Raw genomic sequence first — 26418 nt, 5'->3', positions numbered from 1 at the left:
CTTCCAGCGTACATCGGCGTTGCGCCGTGGCCAGATTTTCTCCGTCACCTCTAACTTAAAGACGACCTACAGATGCAGCAACACTGGTCTCAAGTTTTAACATGGCGGCCCCCACGGAGCGCCGTAAATTCTGAGGAGGGTGCATTGGAAGCGGCGGCACCTTCCCCCCCCCTGGGACAGGGTAAAGAAGGACACAGACAGAGCGCTGACTCGCAACTAATTTTTTAGTTGCGAGTCAGCGCTCTGTCTGTGTCCTTCTTTACCCTGTCCGTACCGCAGAAGTCAACGGACAGGGTAAAGAAGGACACAGACAGAGCGCTGACTCGCAACTAAAAATTTAGTTGCGAGTCGGCGCTCTGTCTGTGTCCTTCTTTACCCTGTCCGTACCGCAGAAGTCAACGGACAGGGTAAAGAAGGACACAGACAGAGCGCTGACTCGCAACTAAAAATTTAGTTGCGAGTCAGCGCTCTGTCTGTGTCCTTCTTTACCCTGTCCGTACCGCAGAAGTCAACGGACAGGGTAAAGAAGGACACAGACAGAGCGCTGACTCGCAACTAAAAATTTAGTTGCGAGTCGGCGCTCTGACTGTGTCCTTCTTTACCCTGTCCGTTGTCTTTTGCGCTGTTTTAACCTTTTATTAATTATTTATTTTTTATTTTAACGTTTTTTTTTAACCTTTTATTTAAACCCGGCTAACATGTAAGTACACCCTTCGCCTCGACGGATGTTTCTCGCGTGCTCTAGCGCGCTTTTCCTCGCGCCGAAGCGAACCCTTGCAGCGTAACGATCCGAGCGAAAGACCACGGAGCCCGCTGTGACAGGGGCTCCGGAACCGGGGGGGGGGGGGGGGGGGGGGCGGGGGGGGGGCAGGGCAGGGATGCGTGCGTTGGCAGCGTTCGTTGGCAACGAACGCTGCCAGCGTTCTCATGACCATTTCTGTTCCTGCATTCGCTGTTTTCTAGTTTCCTGACGTTTCATTTCCGCCTATAGTTCTTGCGTCGAACGTATCTTTTTGTGCATGTGCGTTAGTTTGCTTTTAGCAGAGCGTAATGTAGAGGTGTAATAATTCACGCCCCCTCGATTCGACGGCACAAAGCGAATCGAGGTGCCGTGGTCCTTTTATGTGTGTGCATGTGTGCTTGCGTGCGTACGTGTATGCTAATACCACGACTCGCGTGCCAAGGCCTCGGCAAGGCGCTGAGCGACCTCTCTGCTTCCTACAACAGGGAACGAGAGACCAGGGAGCAACTTCATAACGTGGCTCTGGAGCTTGAAGAGGAACGCACTTGCAGTGCAACTCTGCACACTCAAATCGCTATGGGGGTCCGAGCTCTGACTGAGCTGCAGTCGTCACAAGAGCAGCTGCTGGGTCAGGTGCAAGAAACCGAGCACAGGGAGGCGAGGACTGCAGGGAAGCTGGAGTGCGCGCTGGCAGAGCTGCGTGCCGCAGCTGCCGAACGCACAGACTTGGCCAAGGCGTGCGACGACTTGCGCAAAGCGTCCGATTTGAAGGCGGAACAAATCGCCACCTTGGAAAGGAAGGCCAAGAGGTATGTGGTCGTTAGCCGGGAGCTGGGACAAGAGAATCGCCAGCTTTGCAAGGACCTCCAGGACTACTCCAAAAAGGATCGCACGTGAGTTCACTACCCACTTTTATTTTCCTCTGTTCTTAAGTGTGTGGATACTATTGTATGCTCATTAGTCTGGTGGTCGGTATTGTGACAATTTGCGCCTGTCGTGCAGTTCTCGAAATGTTTGCTATGAAACTGTGCACTCTTGGGTGTTGTCTGACTGCCTATGATATAGCTGAGGTTCTATTTGCAGTGGTGGAACTGCTGTGCCAATTGCGCCAAACTGCCAGAACGAATTACCTGCTACATGCTGCTCCAAAGACTGCCTTTGTGCACAATTTGCGCAGTGTCTGTGCCAAAAGGAAGCTGTTCTCGAAAAGGAAACTGAAAGTGTCTTGCACGTGGCATTTTTAGCGATGCCACTGAAAATGAAGAAAGTACAGTTTTTTTATGCCTATGTATTATGTGCAAAGAGTAGGGCTGCATGAATATTCTAATTTTCTAATAGTAATTTCAAATAATATGTTATCCGATATTCGCTTCCACATTACTACGATATTAATACTTTTCGAAGTGTTGATTGCAGCGAGTTAGCCCCCTTGAGTAAGCTTCTCAAGCACTGGTGCACTGCGGAGAAGCAATACCCGCAGAGCAGACACAGCTATCTCGCGACTCTCTTCGCTGCAGCGCAGCCACACACTTAGGAGAAAAACGCACCTTCAAACTAGTATGGTGCATGCACGCACCTGGTGTATTAAAACAAAAAATAGAAAACTGCGATTGTTGATATTACATTGCAGTAATATCGGCATTTAACTGTGGTTATTATGCAAAGGCATATGTTAGGCAGCGATGTTCTAAAAACCTGTGTTCATTATTTTTTTTATTTTTTTTTTAACTCGAAATTAAAGAAAATATTTTCTTGTAGGATTTATAAATTCCCTCATTTAGGTATGGCTGGGCTCCTTTATATGCTTAATTTTATGTCATTTGTTGTTTCCTTGCCATCCCAATGTAGGTACTGGGCATTCTGAGGCTACAGTCTACAAATATAGCTAGATTAAATTTAACAGAGTTCACGAGTGGGCAATTAGGAGCTTAGGAACAACCCTCGTGAGTTCAGCTGAATTTTCATTTAAGCATGGTGTAACAGTAGTAAAATGCGTGGAACAATGTGCCACAACTTTCCAATATTCAATTAAAAAATATTCCCTCAAACCATAGTTCACTTTTAATTTGCTTCGAACACAAAATCCATTATTTGCACATGCCTAATGAAGAGTTAATTATCGGTTCTTGTGCAAACGGTGCTCACATCGATCACAATGAATAGCTAGCACTACTCGTTGCGATTGGTGAGATTAGCGTTGTGCTCTGCTTAGCTGCTCTATGAGCAGCAGCAAGTTGAATGCGAGCGAGGGCAGTGCGAGACACATTCAACACAAAAGTGTTTGTTTGATGTCGAACTCTCAACAATTGTGTCACTGTGATGTATACCCTATAGACCTTTTCTGCAAGTGCGACGCCATCTTGAATTGACGTCACTTCCAGTATGTGCGAAAACATTGTTTTGCCGTCGCCACGCCAATAGAAGGCATTTAGGATATAACCGTAACCGTCACCCATTCTCGTTTTGCCTCCCCTTTATTTTTTTACTATTTGCAGGTTGAAACGTTGGATTATTTTTTCGTCGCCCATACCGGATACGCCTGTTAAGGTGGCTGGAGGCGAGAGTACACAGAAAAGGTCTATACAGTAGGCAAAAACATCTTTTTACATCAAACCCAGACAGAAGCACCATCGGTACTCCTAATAGGTTAATTGAAACATCTACAAAATTGCCGGCATAGGATTGTTCAGTAAATAAATAATTGCAGAGGCCAGGTCCTTGGTAGGTATTACTATTTAGTCTTCCAACATTCCAATAACTGCAGTTTTTTCCACAGGCTAACTTTCAAAGAGATTGTATAAAATTTTTTGACATGAAAGCTCAAAATTGTCTGCTCTAAAAGTGGGAATCTCTGCTCCAAAACCCGTTTAACCCTGCTACAAGAGCTGCTCCTAATCACCGCTTGTCAGTTCCACCACTGTATTTGTAAACTTCATTGCCAAGGGCATTTTTGTTTTCACTGCTTTAAAGGGGTCTTCAAAATAAAATGCACCTGCCCGATTTTATTTTTTTAAATATTCATTAGGCCTCGAAGTATTGCAGCAAACTATTGTCTGCATTTTATTAACCATGCTTAAACATCACATTTTTGGGACTGTCTGTAACAACCATGCGACGCCCTAGAGCAGCACGAGCAACAAAACATTGTGGTAGCTGTGTAAAAGAACAGGTATTCAACTTTAATTACCCTTTAAAGGGGCGGTGCAACAATTTGCGGACTTTGGCTAATTAATTGCGGGAATTGACCCCGGCCACATATAAAACGAAGGACCGAAAACTATTCTTTCCTGCTTGCCCTAGTTTTCATTAAAAAAAATAAAAGAAATTGATATCTCTGGCACCCCTCAACTCAACATTGAAGCGGCACCAGCTTCGCCTGTGACGTCATTCGGAGTGGCGTTGGTTTCCGGTTAGGTTCTTCTGGCTTCCGTTGCTTCCGTTTCCCCAGCGCTCGCCGGCTCGCCAGGCTCGCCGCTCTCCCGCCGATTCCCGACCAACATGGCGGCATGGGCGGACGGCCTGAGCGACGTCGAGCGCAAGATGCTTGTGACGCGGCGGGCAGTCGAAATCGAAGTCGAGGTCGAGACACCAGGAACAATAACGATACCACGATACTACTGACCACGACCAACGCACTCCGTCGAGCGAGGGAAAGACAAAACGTCCGGATTGCTCGTGTAGCCGCCGTAGGCACCGTAGGCGCCTCGGGCGTCGACGGATGACGGCGACGGCAGGTTTTGTTGACTTGCGGTAGATGGCGCCACAAATAATTCATACCCTTTTAGCGGCAATATTAGGCTTTTGAAGCGTTTCTGCATGCCTAAACAACAAGATTTTTTTAAACTTAACCTTAAATCAAGCTTACAATTGCCTAACACTATCACTTACAAAAACCACTCCGAATGACGTCACACCACAGGTTCCATTTGCGGCCACTATGTGGCCGCAGGTTGGAAAAAAAGCGTTTTTTATTTTACGATTACGCAGCGAAATAGAGGTATTTTGGGGTATGGTGGCACTTTTTCTCTTACTTATGCCGAAGTAAACAATATAAAAAATACAAGCTGCACATTCGTTCAGTGTTAAAATCATTGCACCGCCCCTTTAAATAATAAATTGAGAGTGATAAAAACTGTCAGTTGTTTATTGGCGTTCTTGTAATAGTTGGATGCCACTACATCACTTGATTGGAATACAGTTCCAGTTTCAGACGTGTCGGGGGTTTTTGTTGTTTGGTAACAGTTTTAGCCATGCTACTTGTCCCACCGCGGCTCACATTTGTTGTGGAATGCGGTTCCACAATGTCCTGGTGGATTAGAATAACAACAAAACATAGCACTAAAATAAACCCCAAGAGGATTCAAACCCAGGACTTTGCAAAATGAATAGCAAGGAGGGACGTGCACAGGTGTCCTCTCAACTACAGTGCAACCCACTTATGACGATAATGACAACCCGAAATTTCAATCGATAGAACCGATTATCGTTGTATCTGGACTAGAAACTTATCATTTCCAGTCTAGAAACTCTGGAAACTGATCGTAATAAGCTGTTCATTATTATACACTGCATCGTTATAAGTGGGTTGCACTGTATTGGCACATACGTTTTGTGCCATTTATTTACCATGGATGTAGTCGTAGGACGTCTTAATTCCCCCACGGCCGTCTTTATGGTTGAGAGTTTTCCATTAATTTTTCTTTACCGCAACCTTCTTAGTGATAACCTGTACGCAAAGGCGATTGTTTCATATTTCCATTTTTATTTTCCTTTTCCTGAAGGCAGATCGGCAGTTGACTAGTCAAAGTGAGAGCATATTCACAACTCGTCCTTTGACGATCGTATCGGGTTGCAGCTCGACCAATTGATGTTGCGAGCAATTTCCTAAACTCCTCTGTAGCACGTCACGTAGCTGAAGCGCCATACTGTATAGGCGTACGGCTCGACACCTAAAAGTTGACCGCGGTGTAATAGGCGATGCTAGAGCTCAGTCAGACAACTATCTTAAGAGTATCTGAGCATTGTGTTGGATGTCTCTTTAGGACCGAGAGGGAAGTTCTCTGGGAGGCCAAAATTTTCGCTTTTATGCTAGTAAATGAACTTAGACAACCAAAAGAACGAATGTGGGTTGTATCATAAAGGACAAGGATTCCAGATAGACAAATCGCTCAGAATTGTGGTAAAATTTTTCAGACCCCTTTAACTTTTATATTGTTTTCAGGGAGGTGAGCATACTCCAGAAACGACTCGAGGACTCTTGTGCAGAAGCCCAAAGGTGAATATGTCTCTGCCTTAAAGCACTATACATGGATTTTAAAGAGAGGCACACTTTCTGAAATGGCCTTTAACTTGGATAAATGCTATGTGGCAAGCGCAATGCGCTATATTTTAGCGTGCAACTCGGCACTTGGTTAAAGCCATAAAAACGTTTACCTCTGCGAGCGGAACTGTAGGCTGAATTTTACACCACTTTTCTCCCGGTTTCCCCGGCAAATACAAGGGTTTCCCCTTGTATTTGCCGACATTTGTTTATTCGATACCTACAACACCTTTTCGGGGTACTATTGTAGAGGGATACACATTGCAAAAAAAAAAAATATATATATATATATATATATACATAAACAAGAATTTAACACACATTATGTGATGCACTGGATACGGCACTTTCGTTGTAATGAATTCTGTGCCGCTAGCTGATATGCTCACTCCTTCCATTTTGTATTTTGTATGCAGGTGGAAGAACGACTATGAATTGCTGCAGGCCAGGGTCGCACCCTTCCAGGTTAGTGGGAAAGGACTGTAGCGTTTTGCCAGAATAACGATCGGAAGGTTCGCAACATGGTGTTTTCCGACTTGGCAAGGAATAGACTCAGAACCAAATGGGGCCTTGGGATTGTTACTTATTTAGCGCTTGACTTGGGTAAAAGCACCTTCTGAAATTCTAAAAGAATGCATTCTCACCCCTCCCCTTGAATTGAAAAAATAATTTCTGGCAGTAACCAACAAACCCTTTCCAAAGGTTCATTGTGCAACACCGCAGCCGCCATGGTTTGGTCATTGTTTCCTGCGTGAAGCGTGCAGTTAGATTTCAGCTCACACCGAGGCTGACACAGCACTCGTCTCCAATGCATGCCCAAAATAACACTCTTGAGCAGTTACCAGAGAGCACACACTCTCAAAGAGGGTCTATTGCAGCTGAAGGATTGAACACCAGATAAAATTGCTTCCACCGTTGTGGGTAGGCATTTTGAGCCAACTCGCTTCACACCAGTACTTTTGGAGCCTGGCTCCAAAAGCGCTGGCCTACGAATCCCCAGGCGGAGAGTTCAAATCCTGGCCGAGGTGCTTACAATTTGATGAAGGCTCGTTGGCAGAGAAGGCACCGGTAATTGAGATTTCAGTTGCACATCAAGACCCCTGGGGGGTCGGAATTAATCCTGTGCCCTCCGCTGGGGTGTGCCAGATGCCCTTGGTCGGTTTAGCCCGTAAAACCCCAAAATTTTGATGGGTACAGTTTTCTCATTTTCTTTCTCCGAACAATGACGATGTGCGGTGGCACTTCGTTTTTTCTAGTTGCAGCTGGAGCTTTATGACGTTGAGAGGCGCCACCTGGCAGAGAGAAACCAGGCTACCGAATCGGAGCTGTCCAAGTTGCACCACAAGTTCTCTGAGCTGATGGGTCACCAGAACCACAAGCAGAAGATCCACTACCTCACCAAAGTCACAGAAGAACGGCAGCATTACCAGGCGGCAAGTAGCCTTTTCAGTGTTGTAGCAATAACCGCTCTTTTGTCAATGAGTTATGAATCACGTGCTTAATTGAGTACTCCCCAGGGTTAGGCACCCATGCCTTTTTCTGTACTTTGCGTAACTTCTACCTATGCATGGCGGATTCCTAGAGGTTTTTACAAAACATATCATGCTGAAATCCAGATTCGAAAAATTCTGTATCTTTTAGGCTATTAATATTTATAGTTTGGTTCTCAACCATTCATGTTTAAGGACCTCTTTGCTGGCAGAAGTGATGGGGGACTCATCCACTGGGGAGGACGGGGAAATAATGGACGATTACGATAACAAAAGTGTAAATAAAGAACTCGATGTATGCAAACTTACTTTGAAGTACTAGAACAGAACCATACTCACTTGCTGTGCATGCAAGACGGTCAGCATAATTTTAATATTGTTTGGTTGAGGGCTTTCAGTACCCTAAGAAGGCGTTCAAAGACCCCGAAGGGTCTACGGACCCCCATTTGAGGACCACTGGTTTAGCCGATGCAGAATTAATTGACCTTTTTAGGAAATCGCCAGTTTAAGAGGTTCTGGTATGAAAATGCGAGCATGTGCTCAAACAAGCGCAAGCACTGCTTCGACTGAGGTACCTACACCCTGCTGGCTCCATTGTCCAGCAGTGACCTAGATTGGGCTTCCCCAAAGTCCCCTTTGTTCCTATTGTGGCTTATCTTTTGCCCCCAAGTTAATTCTAATACCCCATTCACACGGCAGCAAGTATCTACCTTTAGCTAAGGTCCCTTAGCTAAAGGTACTTTAGTAAATGGCATTCAGTATCACACGGTGAATAAACGGAGGATGAATGTGTGAATAGGTAGTACTGGCCATACTTTTTGTATCGGCCTTGTCGTAACGATTTGTAGCTCGTGAACTAGCATAAACGAGGAAGAAAAGCCTTTTTCTACATGGCGGATGAGCTTGGAGCGAGTGGTGCAAAGCGCACCTTGAGGCGGTCCAATGAAGAAGCTGAGGTATTGTTTTGAAGTGAAAGGTTTGTCCACGAACGATTTGCGTATGCTGTCCTGTAAAAGGTTCGCAATCTTATGCATTTGGCCTCCTCAGACCGGCAGTGCATTGCAGCTGCATGGTGGGCCCAAGGTTTCAGACGGTGTTTTGAAACTCAAAGAACTGGTAAAATACTGCTTCGAAAATCGTTACCTAGTTTGTTCTAGTTACCGTTTTGCTTTGCTATACAAGAAGCCACTGGCAGCAGGCATTGTACAGATTCACTCTAATATAAAATGCCTCCTTTCAAGACGTTTAAAAATGAGAGGCACATGCCAATGCTTGGATTTGCGTACGCCGTTGTGTTGTATAATTGGCTGTAATATTGAAACGGACACGTTCAACAGAATACATGGTGGCTGAATCTGCTAGCATGAGTGTTTCTCACTAGCATATTGCTCCGTGCTTGTGTTCAGGCTTAATCCAATAACTGCTACTTGGAAATATTCAATTTGTTATAAAGCACTCAACAGCATATATCAGTCATTTTTTTATTTCGAGTTCATGGGTGAAGCGATGAGGCGAGTTGGCGAGAGCTCCCTTCAACATAAGCCCTCCCTTAGTTAAAGGGACCTTTATGTGCCGTGCGACGGCCTCCAGCTCTCTTTACTAAAAGATCCTTAGTTAAAAGTACCTTGAAGCTGCCGTGTGAAATGGGTAAAAAACTTTCCTGCCCTCTTCTTCCTAATGCGCACATTGTTTCGTCCTCAAAATCCTGGAATCCAGTCTTCCACCAGGTGGCAACATGGTTGGGCAAAAGGTTGTAAGGTTTTGTAAATACACTTAAAACAAGAAGAAAGTCTGGATTTGGTAATCATAATCTGCTTTGAATTTCAGAGGTGTTGTGTGTCTCGTGCCTTGACTATTTTGGTTTGAAACGCCATCTCACGTGCCCATATTCTTGCTCTTGCAGGGGGTCCTCAAACTGCAGGAGCAAAACCTCAAGCAGATGAAGCTGATCCAAAAGCTGGAGCTTGAAGTCAAACGTTGCTCTCTCAAGCCCCCTCTTGCTTCTCATAAGGAAAACCTGTTTCCGTGAACTGCGCACTGATCCGATTTCGCATACACCTGTCGCTGCTCCTATTGTAAGCATGCAGCCTTCAAGCCAATTGGACTGGTATTTATTATACCAGGATTTTTACTGTCATTTTATTTTTAGATTATATATGTGAATTTTTAAACGTGCAGAATAAAAAGTATAAGAAAACATGGTACCACTTCGTTCTGTTCGTGTACATGGTTTCGAAACCTGCAAGTCTACAGCCCAGAACACCCATGCTCGTTTTAGAAGGTAAACTCGTAATTTGGAATAAGTAATATATATATTTGAATACTTGTTCATCGCCAGTCTGGCACGAATGTGAAAAGTCCATCAAACTGGGGTGCCTTTATGTGCGCTTTGCTTAGGGTGATGACATCTGGTCGTTAATGTTCTGATCGCTTATTTTCCTTCCTCTGTTTTGAAGCTTGTGAAAATCTGTCCCTGCACGCACTCTTCGCTCTGACTGTGGTATGGCGACATTTTTTTTACGGAGATTTCTTTGAATTTTTTTTAGCATGTGCTGTCAGCATGGGGTACAACAAAGGATGGCATCCTCTAGACTAGAGCCACCAAAAGCTATGCTTCAGAGTAATGCTTGCCCATCTTGGGGCTCAAAAATCTTAGTTGCTACCTGAAGCTTTATCTGAAGTCTCAAAAGAATGCTTTTTCGTCCTCTACAAATGTTTTAACAGTTCATGACTGAGCAAAGTAATATTACACGAGTTTCCTAACACCGAATCTAATGCTGAGGAAGTCGCACTTTCGAATCTTGACGATCGGCAGTTGCATCTGCTCTGTACTAAGCACCAAGATGCCGGCGTCGGGTGTAGGACAAAGTGGTTTTGGACAGTATGGTACCAAGCGTAAAGCTGGACAAAATGGTCCCAAGTGATTTGTTGACTTGGGTGCTCTCTGAAGTTTTAGTGAATTGCTACTCTGGAGCTTCATTCAACATTTTTGTTTCATATTTTAGGAAACAGCTAAAGAAGTTAATTTAAGTTGTATTATTCCTCACGGCTCTATAGCACCTATTTGAACAAGCCTTAGCATTGTGCAAAGCATGGAGCTTGGAAGTCTACACAATACATATGCATACACTAAAAGCGCAAGGTCGCAATGCACTTGCACTGCGATTAATTGGACGAGTCGGTAATACCACGCAAAAACGTTAATGCAATTAGTATGTTTTGTCTTCAGCACTACTTTAACATACATCCTGCTCCTGTGTAATGCACATTAAAGACCCCAGGCTAGCAAGTGGGTACAGCACTGCCAAACTTTCTCCACTACAGAACAAACCAGTGTCGCCGCTCCTCAAAGGTAGGCTGACCTTGCACTATAAACACAAACATCAAATATATGTTGTGGCATGTATATGGCACATTTTTCTTCTCGCGTTGATTATATCAAATATTATAGACACATTATTTGATACATCCAGTTCATACATATTATTTCTATTCCACTGTATATTTTTCCCTTCAACTTAACTCGGCTACTGGCGTGCAGCGCGTCTTGAAATGGACATGTGCAATGGCCCAAATTTTTAATAATTTCAAGCCAGCGTCGACTGCCGGGACAACCAGCGCTGTGCCGCGAAGAAATGCGGCGTCACGGGAGAGATTAAGCGCTTTCTCGTAAAGCTCTTTCTGTTGCGAGCATCGTCTGCTAGGCTATTCCGTGGACCGCACACAGCCCCTGTTCATTATCTGCTGGCATAGCTAACAGTCTTTAAGCAAAGATCTGAACAGCGCTTGCTTGTGTGATACTGCTTAGGCGTGGCATAAACCGTGTGTCATCTTGAGTTTAATTTACTTTTTTTGTTCATTTCATGTTTGTGTTTACTTTTGTGAACACCAACAAAAATGAAAAATACAGTGACACGACAAACTGAATGCAACGATAAATTAAACTACATACCGCAGACAATGCTGCGAGGCATCAAAACCAATCCATTGCTTTCACCCTGACACGTGACATTGTACTTTCCCGTGCAGTTGTACCCAATGGGAAGGCCACGTGACACACTTTTAGCGATGAACTGGCCAAGATAACACTCGTAGCGTCGGCTGCGGTACAACACAAAGTGAAACGGAGTATAGACGGGGTTTTCGATTTGGCTTGGTGTTTTGTATTATCAACTGCATTGTTGCTGTCATCATGTAGCCAAGTAGTCACAGTTTTCTTCAACGAGGTTGGTTTTCTTTGACCAGTGGGCGTGCGCACATTTTTATGCCTCCTCGAGGGCCCATAAAAACACGGGAACGCATTGTGAGAATGTCGATGGGCGGCATGACGCAAAGGGATATAGAAAAAAGTCGGGGTTACACAGGCTAATGTCAATAGGATTTTGAACGCATTTCAAGAGGAGGGGCGTATCGCCCATGCACTTCGACATCGCAAGCGCCCTGCCCTCCTTTGCTACAAAGCAAGGGCTGTGTGTGGTCAACGGAACAGCCTGGCAGACGACGCCCCCACCAGAAAGGGCTTTGTCAACACCACTTAGAGCAAAGGCTGCAGCGCTGTGAGTTGCGACTTCACAGATTCACGACGAGTGGGCCGACCTGAGAATATACAATTTGAAGCTTCTATTCGTAGTGTGAATGAATGCAAGTATATGTGTGCATGAAGCTTTCACAGCTGCATGTGTCCCTTGCTGAAAATTATGCTTTAAGTTTGCTAAGTTTGCCTGCACTCGGTTAAATCAAAACTTGTGCGCTTCGGTCTAGGCGGCGTCTTCGCCTCTTTTAGTCTTTTCTGCATTTAATTTCTCGTCTTCGTGTCTCCGTTTCAGATTAATTACTTTATGAAAGACGTTCCCCAGTTCACCTGCAGTTTTGTTTTTATTATCATTAGTTTACTTCTGGTAAAAAATACATTTCAACACATTACGTTTTTCGCTGTGGCTAGTGCTACGTCCGGACGGAGCACTGAAACGCCTATACCTAACCCAACTCCCCCCCCCCCCCCCCCCCCCTGCCCTCCTCTCTCTCGCCCGTGAACCTAGGGAAGGCGGAGATTTGGACGTAACTTCGGTTACGTCTGACGTAACGCTACACACTTCGTACATTTTTTCGTGCTCCAAAAGTCCACATTTTTTTTTAAATAATCTTTTTATTAGCTTCACATACGAATTCAGTAACCACACGTCATCACTAGGGGTGTCGCGAACTTTTGTCGAACCGGATTTTTAGGTCGAACTTTCGGGGTTCGACGAACCTTCGAAACTTTTCACCATGCAGATTTGACTGGTTCGACTTTGCGGACACTGTGGCCAGACCTTGATACACGCATGTATAGGTTTGGAGAATTTATTTTTATGCAAAGGGTTATTTTATTTTATGAGCACTTGCAATTAAAAGAAACCAATTCTAATCACTGAAGACATTAATAACATAATTTTTTTTGTACTGTAATAACAGAACTAACAAATCAGCGGTGCCCTTAATTCATCCTTTAGCCATTACCATCCAATCCGAATCCAAATTGCCAGCCTGTCGCGCATGCGCACACGTGTCAAACCTCAATACAAGGTTCGTCGAAATTTTCACAAGAGGTTAGCAAAAGTCGAACCTGGTCGAACTCGAACCTCGGCCGGTTCGCAACACCCCTAGTCATCACCAACTTGATTGTTGCTGTTATGCATTTTGCATACAAAACACCAAGCCCAATCGGAAACCCTGTCTATACTCCGTTTCACTTTGTGTTGTACCTACGGGTGTCGCGAACTTTTGTCGAACCAGATTTTTTGGTCTAACTTTCGGGGTTCAACTGGGTCGAACCGGTTCGACGAACCTTTGAACTTTTCACCAGATTATCATGTTTTCTACAGCGATCAAAGTACAAATGTTGTCTTAGTTTTGAGTAAAAGCCTCAGGATTTGGTAAGGTCACGTGTCTAGTTGTCAAAACAGGGGAGTGCAACTTTCTATACCGCCCATGGAACGCAAATTGGAAAACCCTGGAGGCCGCAGCGCCATTTGAATCCCCTGGTATCTGGTGGCTGTACTAAAATAAATATGGCGGCACAGCGAAACCAAAACCGAAACTGCACGGCAGCGCCATTGTGTTTGGATGGATGGACGGTGCTTGCGCCACCTAGATTTAAAAAAAAAAAAAAAATATATAAGGCAGACTAAAGTTCCTTCCCAAGGAGAGCTACGCCAGAAGGATGTACTACCAAAGTACTACCACATCCGATATCAGGGGTTCAAGACAGGCTGGATGAAGAGAATAAAGGCCATAGATTCTAAGTACGGTGGGGGCACAATAAGGCATCTGGCGACGACGGAACGGGAGTGGGCGAGGACAATACGGACAGAGGTGACACGGGCCGGAATAGAGGACTGGAGAAGGACAATGCAGAAGAAACAGAGCCTCCAACTGTACAGGAAACACAAGAAAGAACCGGGTTTACTACAGTTGATCGAATGCCATTTCATCGAAGCACGTTTTAGAGAACGGGCTCGTTTTATCGAAGCACGGTTTAGAGAAAGAAGAGACTGAGTTTAGAGAAACGCCGTTTATCGAAAAGGGAACAATATTTAAAAACGGCTTTCCTACTTCGCGCGTGCATCACTGGTGCGCGTGTTAACCCAAGCCCCCTGCTGCGCTCCCGCCGCTTCGCGGCGGCAGTCTACGGCGGCTCATTACAAAATTGTTAACTCGCCTGATTTACCCGTACACGCCGCTTCGCGGCGGCCGAATTCGCTAAAAGGAAGCTCATCGCCATTTTCTCTAAACTGGGTTCTCTACAAAGGGATTCGATAAACTGGGGTCGGTAAAACGGCGTTCGCTAAAACGACCTTCTCTAAACCGCATGACTCCGGAAAGAACCAGCACCCTATCCACACTACCGGGGAGACCGAGCCAGCGCGCTGCTGTTCCAGGCTCCCTACTGACCCAGAGACGCAGATTTGAGCTCTATGGAGATGACCCAAACTACGGGCTCTGTGGCGGCGACGAGGAGACTGTCGAACACATCTTGGGACAATGCAGTAGCATCGACCAGAAAGGGCAAAGCGCGTTGCAGTGCGGTGTAGAACAGGCCTTTGGCTACGGAGAAGAGGCCGAGGAGGGCAGCGGTGACGACGGTGACCGTAACAACAACCGCACGCATTCGACGGACGCAACAAAACGCCGCCTGGTGACGTGGAAGCGACTTTGCCGCACCGCGAAACACCCTGCCTAGAATGGAACGCCTGAACAACCTCAACAGTGCACATCAGAAGTGACTATTTTTTTATTTTATTTACGGTAACAGAGGCACTCCTCCTAGGTGCGCCCGCCCTGTTTTAAAAGGGTTTTGGTCCATCTGACTGACTGATGTTGTAGCTTTTTTTTATTTTTTGCCCGGTTTGCGCGTTGCTTTGCTAGGCTTCTGCTGCTTTGCGGCTTGTTTTCGCATTTCAATGCTGGTTAATGTGCGTTGAAACTAGTGATGGGACGAATCTTTATCCGAATCGAGATTCGGAGCCGAATCTGAAGATTCGGAAAGATTCGGAAAAGTAGCCGAATCTCAAGAGATTCGGAAAAGTTCGGAAAAATTCGGAGCGTTGCCATGGTGTCCTGATCACGTTGATGAGTCAACTTTTCGTGATATTAAATTTACGAAATTCTACAAAGGGCACAAAATATTGTCGTAATATAATATCATAGTAATAAATAAAATGTTCCGCTCTGTTTATATTTCGGATGTTTAACGGGAACGGTAACCAGGCATCGCGGAAAAATTGGTTTCGGCTCCGGATTACGACCAAAATAGGCATGCTTGGTGCACGTGGAAATACAAGCGCATGTTTTCATCGCCCCAGCCCCGGCGGTTCGGCCAGTTCGGTGACAGTCGCTTGTGGGGCAGGCGGGTTGACGAGAGTTTCTTGGGTACCAGGAACCTCCGGCGTTGTTAGCGGGGTCATGGTAGTGACCACCGCGGCTGCCCTTGCGGCGAGGGAGAAACGCAAGCGCGATAAGTTCCTCGTGGATTTCGTCAGGCTTGGCGTGACCGCCCCAGCCCTGCGGGATTCGGCGGACGTGCAGCCGGTGCAGCGGCGGGTGGACGGAGCGAGATGATGTTTACACGAAGATCACGTTAGCCGGACAGCAGTACTCCGGGGTTCCCGGAGACTGAAGACGTCCACCGTGCTCGTCCGAGGTTCGCAGCAGTCCCCCCGCAAGAGATCGATGCCGTATGTGCGTGGTTCAAACCACGACCGGGTTCAAACAGATTTCGTGCCCATAATTACGGTCATAGTAGCACACCTCACACAAGTGAGTATGTTCGATTCGATTATCTTCAACGTGTGTCCACTGCGGTATTGTTATCGGAACACGGGAAACTCCTTGCGCTGTACTATTCTCCTGTACGGCATTTGTACCTTTCTGTTTAATGAGTGTTTCTGAACAATAAAGTGGCGTTGGACACCCCTGTGTTGTTTCTTTTTCATCAAATAAAGTTCACGTACACAAAACTTGTTGCCGAGAACGGAGAAACGACAGTGCGACGTTTTTCTTCGCCAGTGTCGGTACGCGGTCGAAGTTGGGATGAGCAACACTTCTCATCGCTCTCGCGTCTTACGCAGCTCTAGAGGAGACGAATCATTTCCTTGCCTAAATATATTTAATGCGCTTTGCGCCACATTAGGTATAATACACAGCCCCATTTCGCTACATTCTACTTTACCGACCACCGGGAAACCGCGCAGAAACCGAGACCGTGCATTGATTAGGCCTACGCCAACCACACCGATCAGCTCAGCTGGACCTGGGCGCGTGCCAGGGTTTAGAATGACAGTACAGTGCATACCATACGTTGAAGTAAACAAGATAAATCTGTTTATATGCTGTAACAGTACCTAAAAAAGAACACAACCGACCGCATTCTCGAGGTTTACGAAAGGGTTCACGCTGCCGTCTGCAACCAGCGACGAACCTGACGAATCTCCGAATCTGCCCAATATTCGTCGCGGGAAGTTTGGAAATTTCCGAATCTGTCCGAATCCGAATCTCCGGTGATTCGTCCCATCACTATTTTGGATTAGCTCCCGCTCCAGATCTCAATCTGGATCTGAGAAAAGTCGCTCCGCCGATTTCGGCGGATTCAACCGGAAACCAGCCGGGCCAGCCCTCAGCGCACACACGTGACTTCCTTTCTGGCGGGGCATCTCGCCTGATCTCGCCCATCTCGCCGCCTGTACCGCCCGCCGAATGAGGTGAGAACACTGATCTCTATGACAATTGCTGGATCGCGCTTCCCCGCTTGTTCGCTGCAGCGCAAGTGAAGCCACCGGGCTTCACTCGCTTGGGATACGATTTGCAGTTTTTGCTAGCCTTTGCTGCGGTTTTCCAGCGTGCTGACGACACGTTTTCTACTCGTTCGTCGTCATTCGCCGAAGAAGTTTTTTGAAGACTCTGTGTATTGTTGAGACTTTCCGTTGTGAACACGTGGAAAATTTTACGAAAGTGCAGTGTCGCAGGAAAAAGGCACAACGCGTCGAAAGGAAGGGCTGGCGGCGTGTTCAAAGCATCCTTGGCACGCCGAAGTGCCGTGTCTCTGTGCCTTCGCACGCTTGGATACCGACCAAGAACCGACGCCGTGTGTATGTGTTCAGCGAGTGCAATGTGCGTGAAGCTGTTCGTGCCTCTGGATCAGCGTCCTTTCCCCTCGCGGTTTAGGAACGAGCTTAATCCAGCGTCCACTAGCGACGGAAGATGGGGAGAAGGTACGTCTTTTTTTCGTCCTTAGACGATTTACACAGTACCGTGCACAACAGCTCCTCATCACTGATCAGTGCTGGCTTATTATCAACCTACGCGACTCGCCTAATTGTAATTGGTCAACAGATTGCACACGACCATATCGGCCGCGCTTCAAAGATTTTCATTCTCGCCGTCTTGTACTTTTGCTTTCGAAAACCCCCCTGGCTCCACGTACAACGTTGCCCTATTCGTGCTCCCACGGAATCTATTAGAGTAGATTTGGGACATAGCCATGGTTGATATAGTACATAAGAATACGTACAGATCTCCCCCTTTTATTGATAGCAACTCACCGGAACAGCTGGACGATCCAGAACTCCGTGGCCGATATATATAAATGATCTAAAGGCATCTACGCGCGACACACGTTCAGAACTTTGGCGCGGCGTCAATTCTTGACCGGTATCCAAGCGTGCGAAGGCACAAAGATGCATCACTCGGCGTGCCAAGGAAGCTTTGATCACGCCGCGACACCGGCGACACGTTTTCGACGAGTTGTACCTTTTGATACGGCTTCACGCACATTGCACTCGCTAAACACATTCACACGGCGTCGGTTCTTGGTCGGTATCCAAGCGCGCGAAGGCACAGAGACACGGCACTTCGGCGTGCCAAGGATGCTTTGAACACACCGCCAGCCCTTCCTTTCGACGCGTTGTGCCTTTTTCCTGCGACACTGCACTTTCGTAAAATTTTCCACGTGTTCACAACGGAAAGTCTCAACAATACACAGAGTCTTCAAAAAACTTCTTCGGCGAATGACGACGAACGAGTAGAAAACGTGTCGTCAGCACGCTGGAAAACCGCAGCAAAGGCTAGCAAAAACGGCAAATCGTATCCCAACCGAGTGACGCCCGGTGGCTTCACTTGCGGGAGCGGCAAGCGCGATCATCAGTGGGTGAGAACACTTGGGTGAGAAGTACTAGGAGGAGCACGTTGCAATATTGGTGAAGCCTAGTCATAAAAAGTTTAAACGATGTTGTGGCCAACGTGACCGCAGATCTCTCTGGTAATTGGTGCGCGTGACATGTCACGTGTGAGATGGATGATTGATTGTAGAAGGACTCCTTGCAGGCTTGCGCGCGCTCCGTCCGGTAGGTTTTATCAGATCGAAGGCTAGACTGTGGTGTATTCTAGTACCCCATAGCTGGACAAAGGCTAGCTACGGTCACGTGATGTGGTCGCGTTGTCATGGTAAGTGAGGAGAGTAAGGAGGAAAATGAGAAAGAGCGAGGCGTCAAGCCAGCGTGTCTTATGGAGGCTCCGCGGCTTGTGGAGGCTCCGCGGCTGGCGTCCTGCCGTCTCCTAGCCTTCAATCCTCCTTGCTTGACGACAGTTAGTCGAGCAGCAGCAGGCCTGGTTCACGCTTGCGAATCAGCGGGCGAATCTGCAAGAATTCGGCCGCCGGGTGTAGCGTCCACTGTGCATTGCCGCGGCCGATTCCGCTCGGCGGCAGCGGATTAGCTGTAAGTGTGAACCAGGCCTAGGCGACGACAGTTCGTCGTCAAGTTGCTCGAGCAGCTTCCGGCAATCTTTGCTAGAAGCTCCTGAGCCATTCCTGCCGCTCGTGCGCAGCGGTTTTGGCCAGCGCCGCGATTGCGAAAACGTCTTCGAAACGACCGCGGCGGCCGCGGAAAGGGGATTCCCGGGCAGGTGAATCATCATCATCATCATTTATTATTCCTTGAAGGCCCAGGGGGCATTATACAAGGGAGTGAACACTTAAAAAAAAAAAAAAAAAAAACAAGTAACAAAATTATTTATCTACGAAAACACGCTGTAATCTAGTTATGGGTTAGAAAAAATAAGCTAATAGCTGCAGAAAATTTCTTAGTATAAGACGCCAGGCAGTGAGTTCCAGTCGTCAATGGCCAATGGTAAAGTAGACATTTGGTGAGTGACGGTTGACGATGAAATCGGACGTAGTTTACAAGAATGGTCGAGACGAGAGAAAATTCGGTAAGGAGGTGATAACAAACTTTGTCTGAGATGACTGTTGTAATAAAAGACGATGAAGAAGAGAAAGACGAGACACCCTGCGGTGGTGAGAAAGAGTGTCAAGGTTAGCTGATTGGCGAAGTCCTGATACGCTTGCGTATGGGGAATAGTCGGAATAAATAAAACGGAGCGCCCTGCTTTGAACGGATTCCAGGTTGTTAGTTAGGTATGCCTGCCACGGTGACCATATGGAAGAAGCGAATTCTAGTTTAGTTCTGACCAAGGTAGTATAAGCTAGTTGTTTTACGGGGGATGTAGCTTGTCTGAGGTTACGGCGAAGAAATCCGAGAGTGCGGTTAGCATCGGCGATGACAATTGTTATATGAGTGGTCCATGACAGGTCAGATGTCAGATGAATTCCTAGATATTTATACGATGAACAAGCAGTTACTGGGATGCCAGAAAGGTGGTAAGAGGAGGATAGAACGTGTGAACTGCGGGAAAAAGATAGCAATTTACATTTATTATAGTTTAAAGCCATTTGCCATTTATGACACCACTGAATTATAAGTTGGAGATCGTTTTGCAAGGTTAGCTGATCGTGGCGTGAATGAATGGGTCTATATATGACACAGTCATCGGCGAACAAACGTACTTCAGAAGTGATGCCATGGTGGAGATCGTTAATGTAGATTAAAAAAAGAAGAGGGCCAAGAACGCTTCCCTGAGGGACGCCAGACGTTGCTGTGCTTGTGGTAGATTTTATATTGTTAATAGAAGTGTACTGTCTGCGATTAGTAAGGAATTCAGAAATCCAATTGACTACTGAGGGGTGAAGAATAATATTTCTTAGTTTCATTAAAAGACGTTGATGAGGGATCCTGTCAAATGCTTTGGAGAAGTCAATGAAGATGGCGTCAGTTTGAACATTGGAATCGAAATTGAAGTAAGCGTCAGTTAGAAATGCTGTTAGCTGAGTTTCGCATGAGTGGGACTTGCGAGATGACGTAAGTGAATGACGGGAAGGCATTTGCCGATCCCGGAGCAGTGGCAGTGGCAGATCCAAGGGGGGGGTGGGGGGGCGGCCACCCCCCCCCCCCCTCCCTGCCCCCTTCTCGGAGGGCAATTTGACATGGGTGGACCCCCTTGCACAAAAAAGAATGGGAGTATAGTATCCTTAAAGGGGCGGTGCAACGATTTTATGATTAAAATAATTTGCATCTCGTCATTTTGACGTTGTTTATCGTGTCCCGGAGAATAGAGAAAACACTTCCTTCATTAAAAATGTCGCGATTCCGCTGCTTAATCGCAAAGCAAAGGTCGAGCTTTTTCCCCCGCCTGCAGCCCCAAGTGGCAGCCGAAGGAACTACGGCGGTAAGATTACGTGACCTCGCTCGGCTCTAAGCCGCAGCATAGCGCCCGCTAATGCACGCAGAGAGAGGGAGGGGAAGCGTCCTCCGAGATAGCACAAGGGAAGCTACACGGCACTCCGAATGACGTCACTGGGAGTGCGACCAGGTGTGACCCTGAAGGCTGGGAGTGAGTTGAGGGGTGCCCGAAATACCAATCTTTATCTTTTTTTTACGCAAAAACTAGGACACGCAGGCGAAATCGGTTTTCTGTTCTTTACTTCAGAAGTGTCTGGTGGCAACTTCCAGAAATCTTTGACCGAAGTCCGAAAATCATTGCACCGCCCCTTTAATTAAAGGGCCCCTGAAAAGAAAAAAAAAGTTTTTTTAGAAACAGTCTGGTTGGGACACGCGTGTCAAAAAAAATAATTTTACGCGAAAAAAAATTTTTTTTTAGAGCAATATTGACCGCGTCAGACGCAATTTAGTCGGCAGTCACCTCCTTGCCACCTTTTTCTCTCTCGGCATCTCGGGAGCGTGGAGGAGAGGTACACCCCGCCTCTTCGTATTGGATCGGCTTGGCTACTTTCCCGGCTTGGCTGCGCCCCGCACGAAAACCATTGCTACTTCCTGGCCGTGTTCCAAAATTTACTCGATCTTACCCCAGGGTTAGAGTTTTGTACCCTTGGCGTTCTAAAACCTACCCGCGTACAGCGTTTTTCAATCTGTGCTGTCACGTGATACGATCCGCCGGAATAACTCGGATCCATTCGGAGATTTGGAACACAGCCCCTGTGTCTGCCGGTCGCACGACGTACCGCGTCGTATCGTGCACGATGGACCCCGACCTGAAGCGTCGGTTGCTTCAACCTTTCAACGCTGCCAGGAACTGGGCCTTCGCCCGTACGAGGACACGCCTCGCCAGCCGGAAGGCGTCCGCTCCGATCGCCGCGAGACAACCGCTCGCGAGGAGGCACCTACTTCGCCGCGGAAGGCGGCGAAGCGGGTGCCTCGACGAGTTCGTCTGAGCCGCACGACCCTTCAAGCCGCCGCGAGGACATGCAGTGGTGACTCATTTTTTTATTAAACGTTAAGTGCGGTGCCGCGTGCCTTCACTAAACTCTTTACGGGAACCGACATCTAAAAAAACAAATTGGCACTGGCGCGCGCCAGAAAACATACAAAAGATGGGGTAAACGGGGCACACGAATCACGCAAAGAAAAGCAGGAAAACAAAAACCTGTCTCACCGCGCCAATTCTAAGTACTTACGATGACTAAATAACACAAGCAACAAGCCCTCTGCAGAAGGTTTTCACATATAAACGCGATAAAACTATAAAACCACCCGAGGTACGCGAGACGCGTTACTACTACGACGGCGACCATGACAGAAAACAAAATGGCGAAGCGTTTGTTTGTTGTTTTGTTGTAGTATCCGAACGGAAGTTACGAATTTGTAAAACGTTTGTAAGCAATTGCGACATTCATTCGATGGATTCTTTCTTAAACCTAAAAATATGTCATTCAAAAGGCGATCTCAAGAGATCACGAAGATTTTATAAGCAACATCTAAGCTGTCACTCATTCTATTGGCCAATGAGAAGCCGATTTGAATGACCATGGTTACCAATGAGAAGCCGAGCTGAATGACCTGGAATTTGCGCGCAAAATTTCAAATAAATCTCTCGCCGTCAACATTGCTCTAACATTTTTTTTTTTTCGCGTAAAATTTATTTTTTGACACGCGTGTCCCAACCAGACTGTTTTTAAAAAAAAACTTTTTTTTCTTTTCAGGGGCCCTTTAAACATTTTCCGCCCCCCCCCCCCCCCCCCAAACGGAGTTTTGGATCCGCCCCTGAGCAGTGGTCATGCATATTCAAACAGGAGATCCGTAGGCGGCGTTAGAGCCACTAAATAAGCTGCGCTTAGAGTATCGGCACTCCGTTCCCCGACATCGTTGTGGGCGCCGCCATTTTGGCTCGTATGCAGAACAGACGCAACTGCCGATCGTCATGATTCAAAAGTGCGACATCCTCAGCATTAGATTCGGTGTTAGGAAGGTCATGTAATATTGCTTTGCTCCGTCGCGAACGGTTTAAACTAGAGTCACTAAATGAGCTACGCTTAGAGTATCGGCACTCCGTTCCCCGACATTGTTGTGGGCGCCGCCATTTTGGCTCGTATGCAGAGCAGACGCAACTGCCGATCGTCATGATTCAAAAGTGCGACTTCCTCCGCATTCGGTTCGGTGTTAGAAAGGTTATGTAACATTGCTTTGCTCTGCCGCGAACTGTTTGAACATTTGTGGAGGGCGGAAAAGCGCTTCCTGTGATTTCAGATAAAGCTTCAGATAACTGGCAACCATGATTTTAAGACACAATATGGCCAAGTGACGTTACTCTGAAGCGTAGCTTATTTAGTGGCACTAGTTTAAACATTTGTGGAGGGCGGAAAAACATTTCCTGTGATTTCAGATAAAGCTTCAGATAACTGGCAACCATGATTTTAAGACACAATATGGCCAAGTGTCTTTACTCTGTAGCGTAGCTTATTTAGTGGCACTAGGCGGCGTGACCCCGTTCGGATCGTGTGCTCCATTGCGGATCTTATCCCGGCGCCCCCGGCGCGCTCCAAAACGGCCAGCAGAATTCGCCATAAGCTAACCTCCTTGGTTGATGTAGAGCCACTAAATGAGCTGCGCTTAGAGTATCGGCACTCTGTACCCCAACATTGTTGTGGGCGCCGACATTTTGGTGCTTATGCAGAGTAGACGCAACTGCCGATCGTCATGATTCAAAAGTGTGACTTCCTCAGCATTAGATTCGGTGTTAGAAAGCTCGTGTAATAATGCTTTGCTCTGTCGCGAACTGTTTAAACATTTGTGGAGGACGGAAAAGCGTTTCCTGTGATTTCAGATAAATCTTCAGATAACTGGCAACCATGATTTTAAGCCACAATATGAACAAGTGTCGTTACTCTGAAGCGTAGCTTATTTAGTGGCACTAGGTTGATGTACACCACAGCTGTTGTGACGCCGCCAGGATCGCAACCGGCGAGAGCGTGGCACTTCTATGACGTCATCAGACGGAACTCGAGGGACCACTTTTTTGGACGAAGTAAACCAACAGTAAACACATCAGTCGGAGACGCGTTTTAGCAATGAGGCCGCGCTCCCAGCGGGTGTTGGCACTTGTTATTTTATTTTAAATAAATATGATTCATATATTTAATGAATCGAAATAAAGTTGAAGTTGTTTTGAAGGTGTGAATGGCTTTGAAGCTTCGGTGTTTGTGGAGAATAACAAAGAGGACGAAAACCGGACGACACGTTTCTCCGCGTGTCGTCCGGTTTTCGTCCTCTATGTTATTCTCCAAAAACACCGTAATTTAACCAGCACGCTCCATTTCCTCGAGACTTTGAGGCTTGTTATCGTAACTTTCTCTTGCACTCTTTCAACGTGTCTGGGCGCGCTTTCTCTCTCTCCGAACCCGCGCCTCGAGATGCGCTGGATTTCCGTCATGGATTTCCGTCATCACCACACCACCTGATGTGCCAAGTGGGGAATGACTGCCGAAAGCCGGGACATCAATGGTTTCAAAGTTCCAATGGACGTGCGGTACGCTCTTTCGGTCTTCTCTTGCTTAAGTTTCTGATTAGATGTTTGCAACAAAACCTAGCTGTCGCAGTGGTAGTGAGTATTAATTGTTTGATTTTGGCAATGGCTACGATGGTTTCCAATCACAAAACCAAATCCTATCATTGTTCAGGATTGCTCTTCACTCGCCGCGAGAAATATGTCACTTTCAAATTACTGGAGACTTCTGTGTCATATCAAGATCGAGCACATATGTTCACTTTAAAAGATGGGAAACTTTTTGCTGTGAGCTGGTTTCTTTTTTTTTTTTTTTTTTTTTGGCATTGTTGTCAGCGATTCACGTGTCTGTTCGCGAGGAGTGAAAATCAGCCTAAATATTTTTCGATTAACTGAGGATGAGCGATGGAGCGATTCGCTCCGGTTTCCCGTTTCGTTTAGCAGTGACGCACTCCTAAATTTAAGTGATAATATTAAAAACGAATGCAGGTTCTTGATGAAGACTCAATACCAAAGAGCTCACCTATTTTTCTTGACCTCAATGCCTAGTTTCCTTTAGTTGCAAGACACCGTCGTCGCTCTTTACTTATATGGTTACTAATATAATCAAATTCGAAATGATTGTCAATTTAGCGTGGAGGCATTTAAGTCAAGGAGAAGAAAAATAGAGGAGACACGAGTTTTTAGTGTCACAGTGTTGAACTCCAAGTACCGTTTTTTGAAAGGAGGCGCAGAAACTTCTCGCTGTTTTCATATGACCCTATCATGCACGTAATGGCCAATCAAGCAATTCAACCTTTTTTTGTAGGCTCCACGCCTGTGGCTGGGCGGTGTAAGGCTTGTGAGTATACGCCAAGAAGCTCGAAAAGGATCACGAACCTAGAGATTTTATGCAAATTTAGCGAAGTGTTTTTGCAATGACGCATATCATCACCTCGACGCACGTAACCTTAACGTTTTATCCTGTTTTGTTGTTCATTTCTTTGATTCTTGTGTGCAAAATAGTGAAAAATTTCGTCTGTATTTTCTACTGTCTTTTGAATAAAAATGAACGCAAAAGGACAAGCATTGCATATTTTTTGTGTGTGTGTCACTTTCGTTGCTTTGCTAGGTTTCTGCTGCTTTGCTGCTGGTCTCGCTTTTCAGTGCTGGCTTGTGTGCGTTTCAACGCACATTAACCAGCATTGAAATGCGAAAACAAGCCGCAAAGCAGCAGAAGCCTAGCAAAGCAACGCGCAAACCGGGCAAAAAATAAAAAAAAGCTACAACATCAGTCAGTCAGATGGACCAAAACCCTTTTAAAACAGGGCGGGCGCACCTAGGAGGAGTGCCTCTGTTACCGTAAATAAAATAAAAAAATAGTCACTTCTGATGTGCACTGTTGAGGTTGTTCAGGCGTTCCATTCTAGGCAGGGTGTTTCGCGGTGCGGCAAAGTCGCTTCCACGTCACCAGGCGGCGTTTTGTTGCGTCCGTCGAATGCGTGCGGTTGTTACTGGTTGTTACGGTCACCGTCGTCACCGCTGCCCTCCTCGGCCTCTTCTCCGTAGCCAAAGGCCTGTTCTACACCGCACTGCAACGCGCTTTGCCCTTTCTGGTCGATGCTACTGCATTGTCCCAAGATGTGTTCGACAGTCTCCTCGTCGCCGCCACAGAGCCCGTAGTTTGGGTCATCTCCATAGAGCTCAAATCTGCGTCTCTGGGTCAGTAGGGAGCCTGGAACAGCAGCGCGCTGGCTCGGTCTCCCCGGTAGTGTGGATAGGGTGCTGGTTCTTTCCGGAGTCATGCGGTTTAGAGAAGGTCGTTTTAGCGAACGCCGTTTTACCGACCCCAGTTTATCGAATCCCTTTGTAGAGAACCCAGTTTAGAGAAAATGGCGATGAGCTTCCTTTTAGCGAATTCGGCCGCCGCGAAGCGGCGTGTACGGGTAAATCAGGCGAGTTAACAATTTTGTAATGAGCCGCCGTAGACTGCCGCCGCGAAGCGGCGGGAGCGCAGCAGGGGGCTTGGGTTAACACGCGCACCAGTGATGCACGCGCGAAGTAGGAAAGCCGTTTTTAAATATTGTTCCCTTTTCGATAAACGGCGTTTCTCTAAACTCAGTCTCTTCTTTCTCTAAACCGTGCTTCGATAAAACGAGCCCGTTCTCTAAAACGTGCTTCGATGAAATGGCATTCGATCAACTGTAGTAAACCCGGTT

The 26418-nt window shown here is 46.6% G+C and overlaps 1 protein-coding gene across 1 annotated transcript; it reads left to right on the top strand.

The window, feature by feature from the left end:
- Positions 1-1132: 1132 nt before the first annotated feature.
- On the top strand, positions 1133-9756 carry LOC121836234 (hyaluronan-mediated motility receptor-like). The gene is made up of 5 exons (XM_042291082.1): positions 1133-1635; positions 5964-6017; positions 6479-6527; positions 7319-7495; positions 9456-9756. The coding sequence occupies exons 1-5, from the start codon at positions 1133-1135 to the stop codon at positions 9579-9581; spliced, it is 909 nt and encodes a 302-aa protein (XP_042147016.1). The 3' UTR covers positions 9582-9756.
- Positions 9757-26418: the final 16662 nt, after the last annotated feature.

This window comes from Ixodes scapularis, unplaced genomic scaffold (assembly GCF_016920785.2).
Source record: "Ixodes scapularis isolate PalLabHiFi unplaced genomic scaffold, ASM1692078v2 PGA_scaffold21__2_contigs__length_744675, whole genome shotgun sequence".
NCBI classification, from domain to species: domain Eukaryota; kingdom Metazoa; phylum Arthropoda; class Arachnida; order Ixodida; family Ixodidae; genus Ixodes; species Ixodes scapularis.
Note: the sequence above shows the minus strand (reverse complement) of the source record. Positions and strands in the feature narration are given on the sequence as shown.

What these genes read in the sequence shown, in the direction of transcription:
- LOC121836234 (XM_042291082.1), top strand. Translation starts at nt 1,133, where the DNA reads ATGTGTGCTTGCGTGCGTACGTGTATGCTAATACCACGACTCGCGTGC. An exon ending in TACTCCAAAAAGGATCGCAC is followed by an intron (nt 1,636 to 5,963) that starts GTGAGTTCACTA and finishes TATTGTTTTCAG; the next exon opens with GGAGGTGAGCATACTCCAGA. An exon ending in AACGGCAGCATTACCAGGCG is followed by an intron (nt 7,496 to 9,455) that starts GCAAGTAGCCTT and finishes TTGCTCTTGCAG; the next exon opens with GGGGTCCTCAAACTGCAGGA.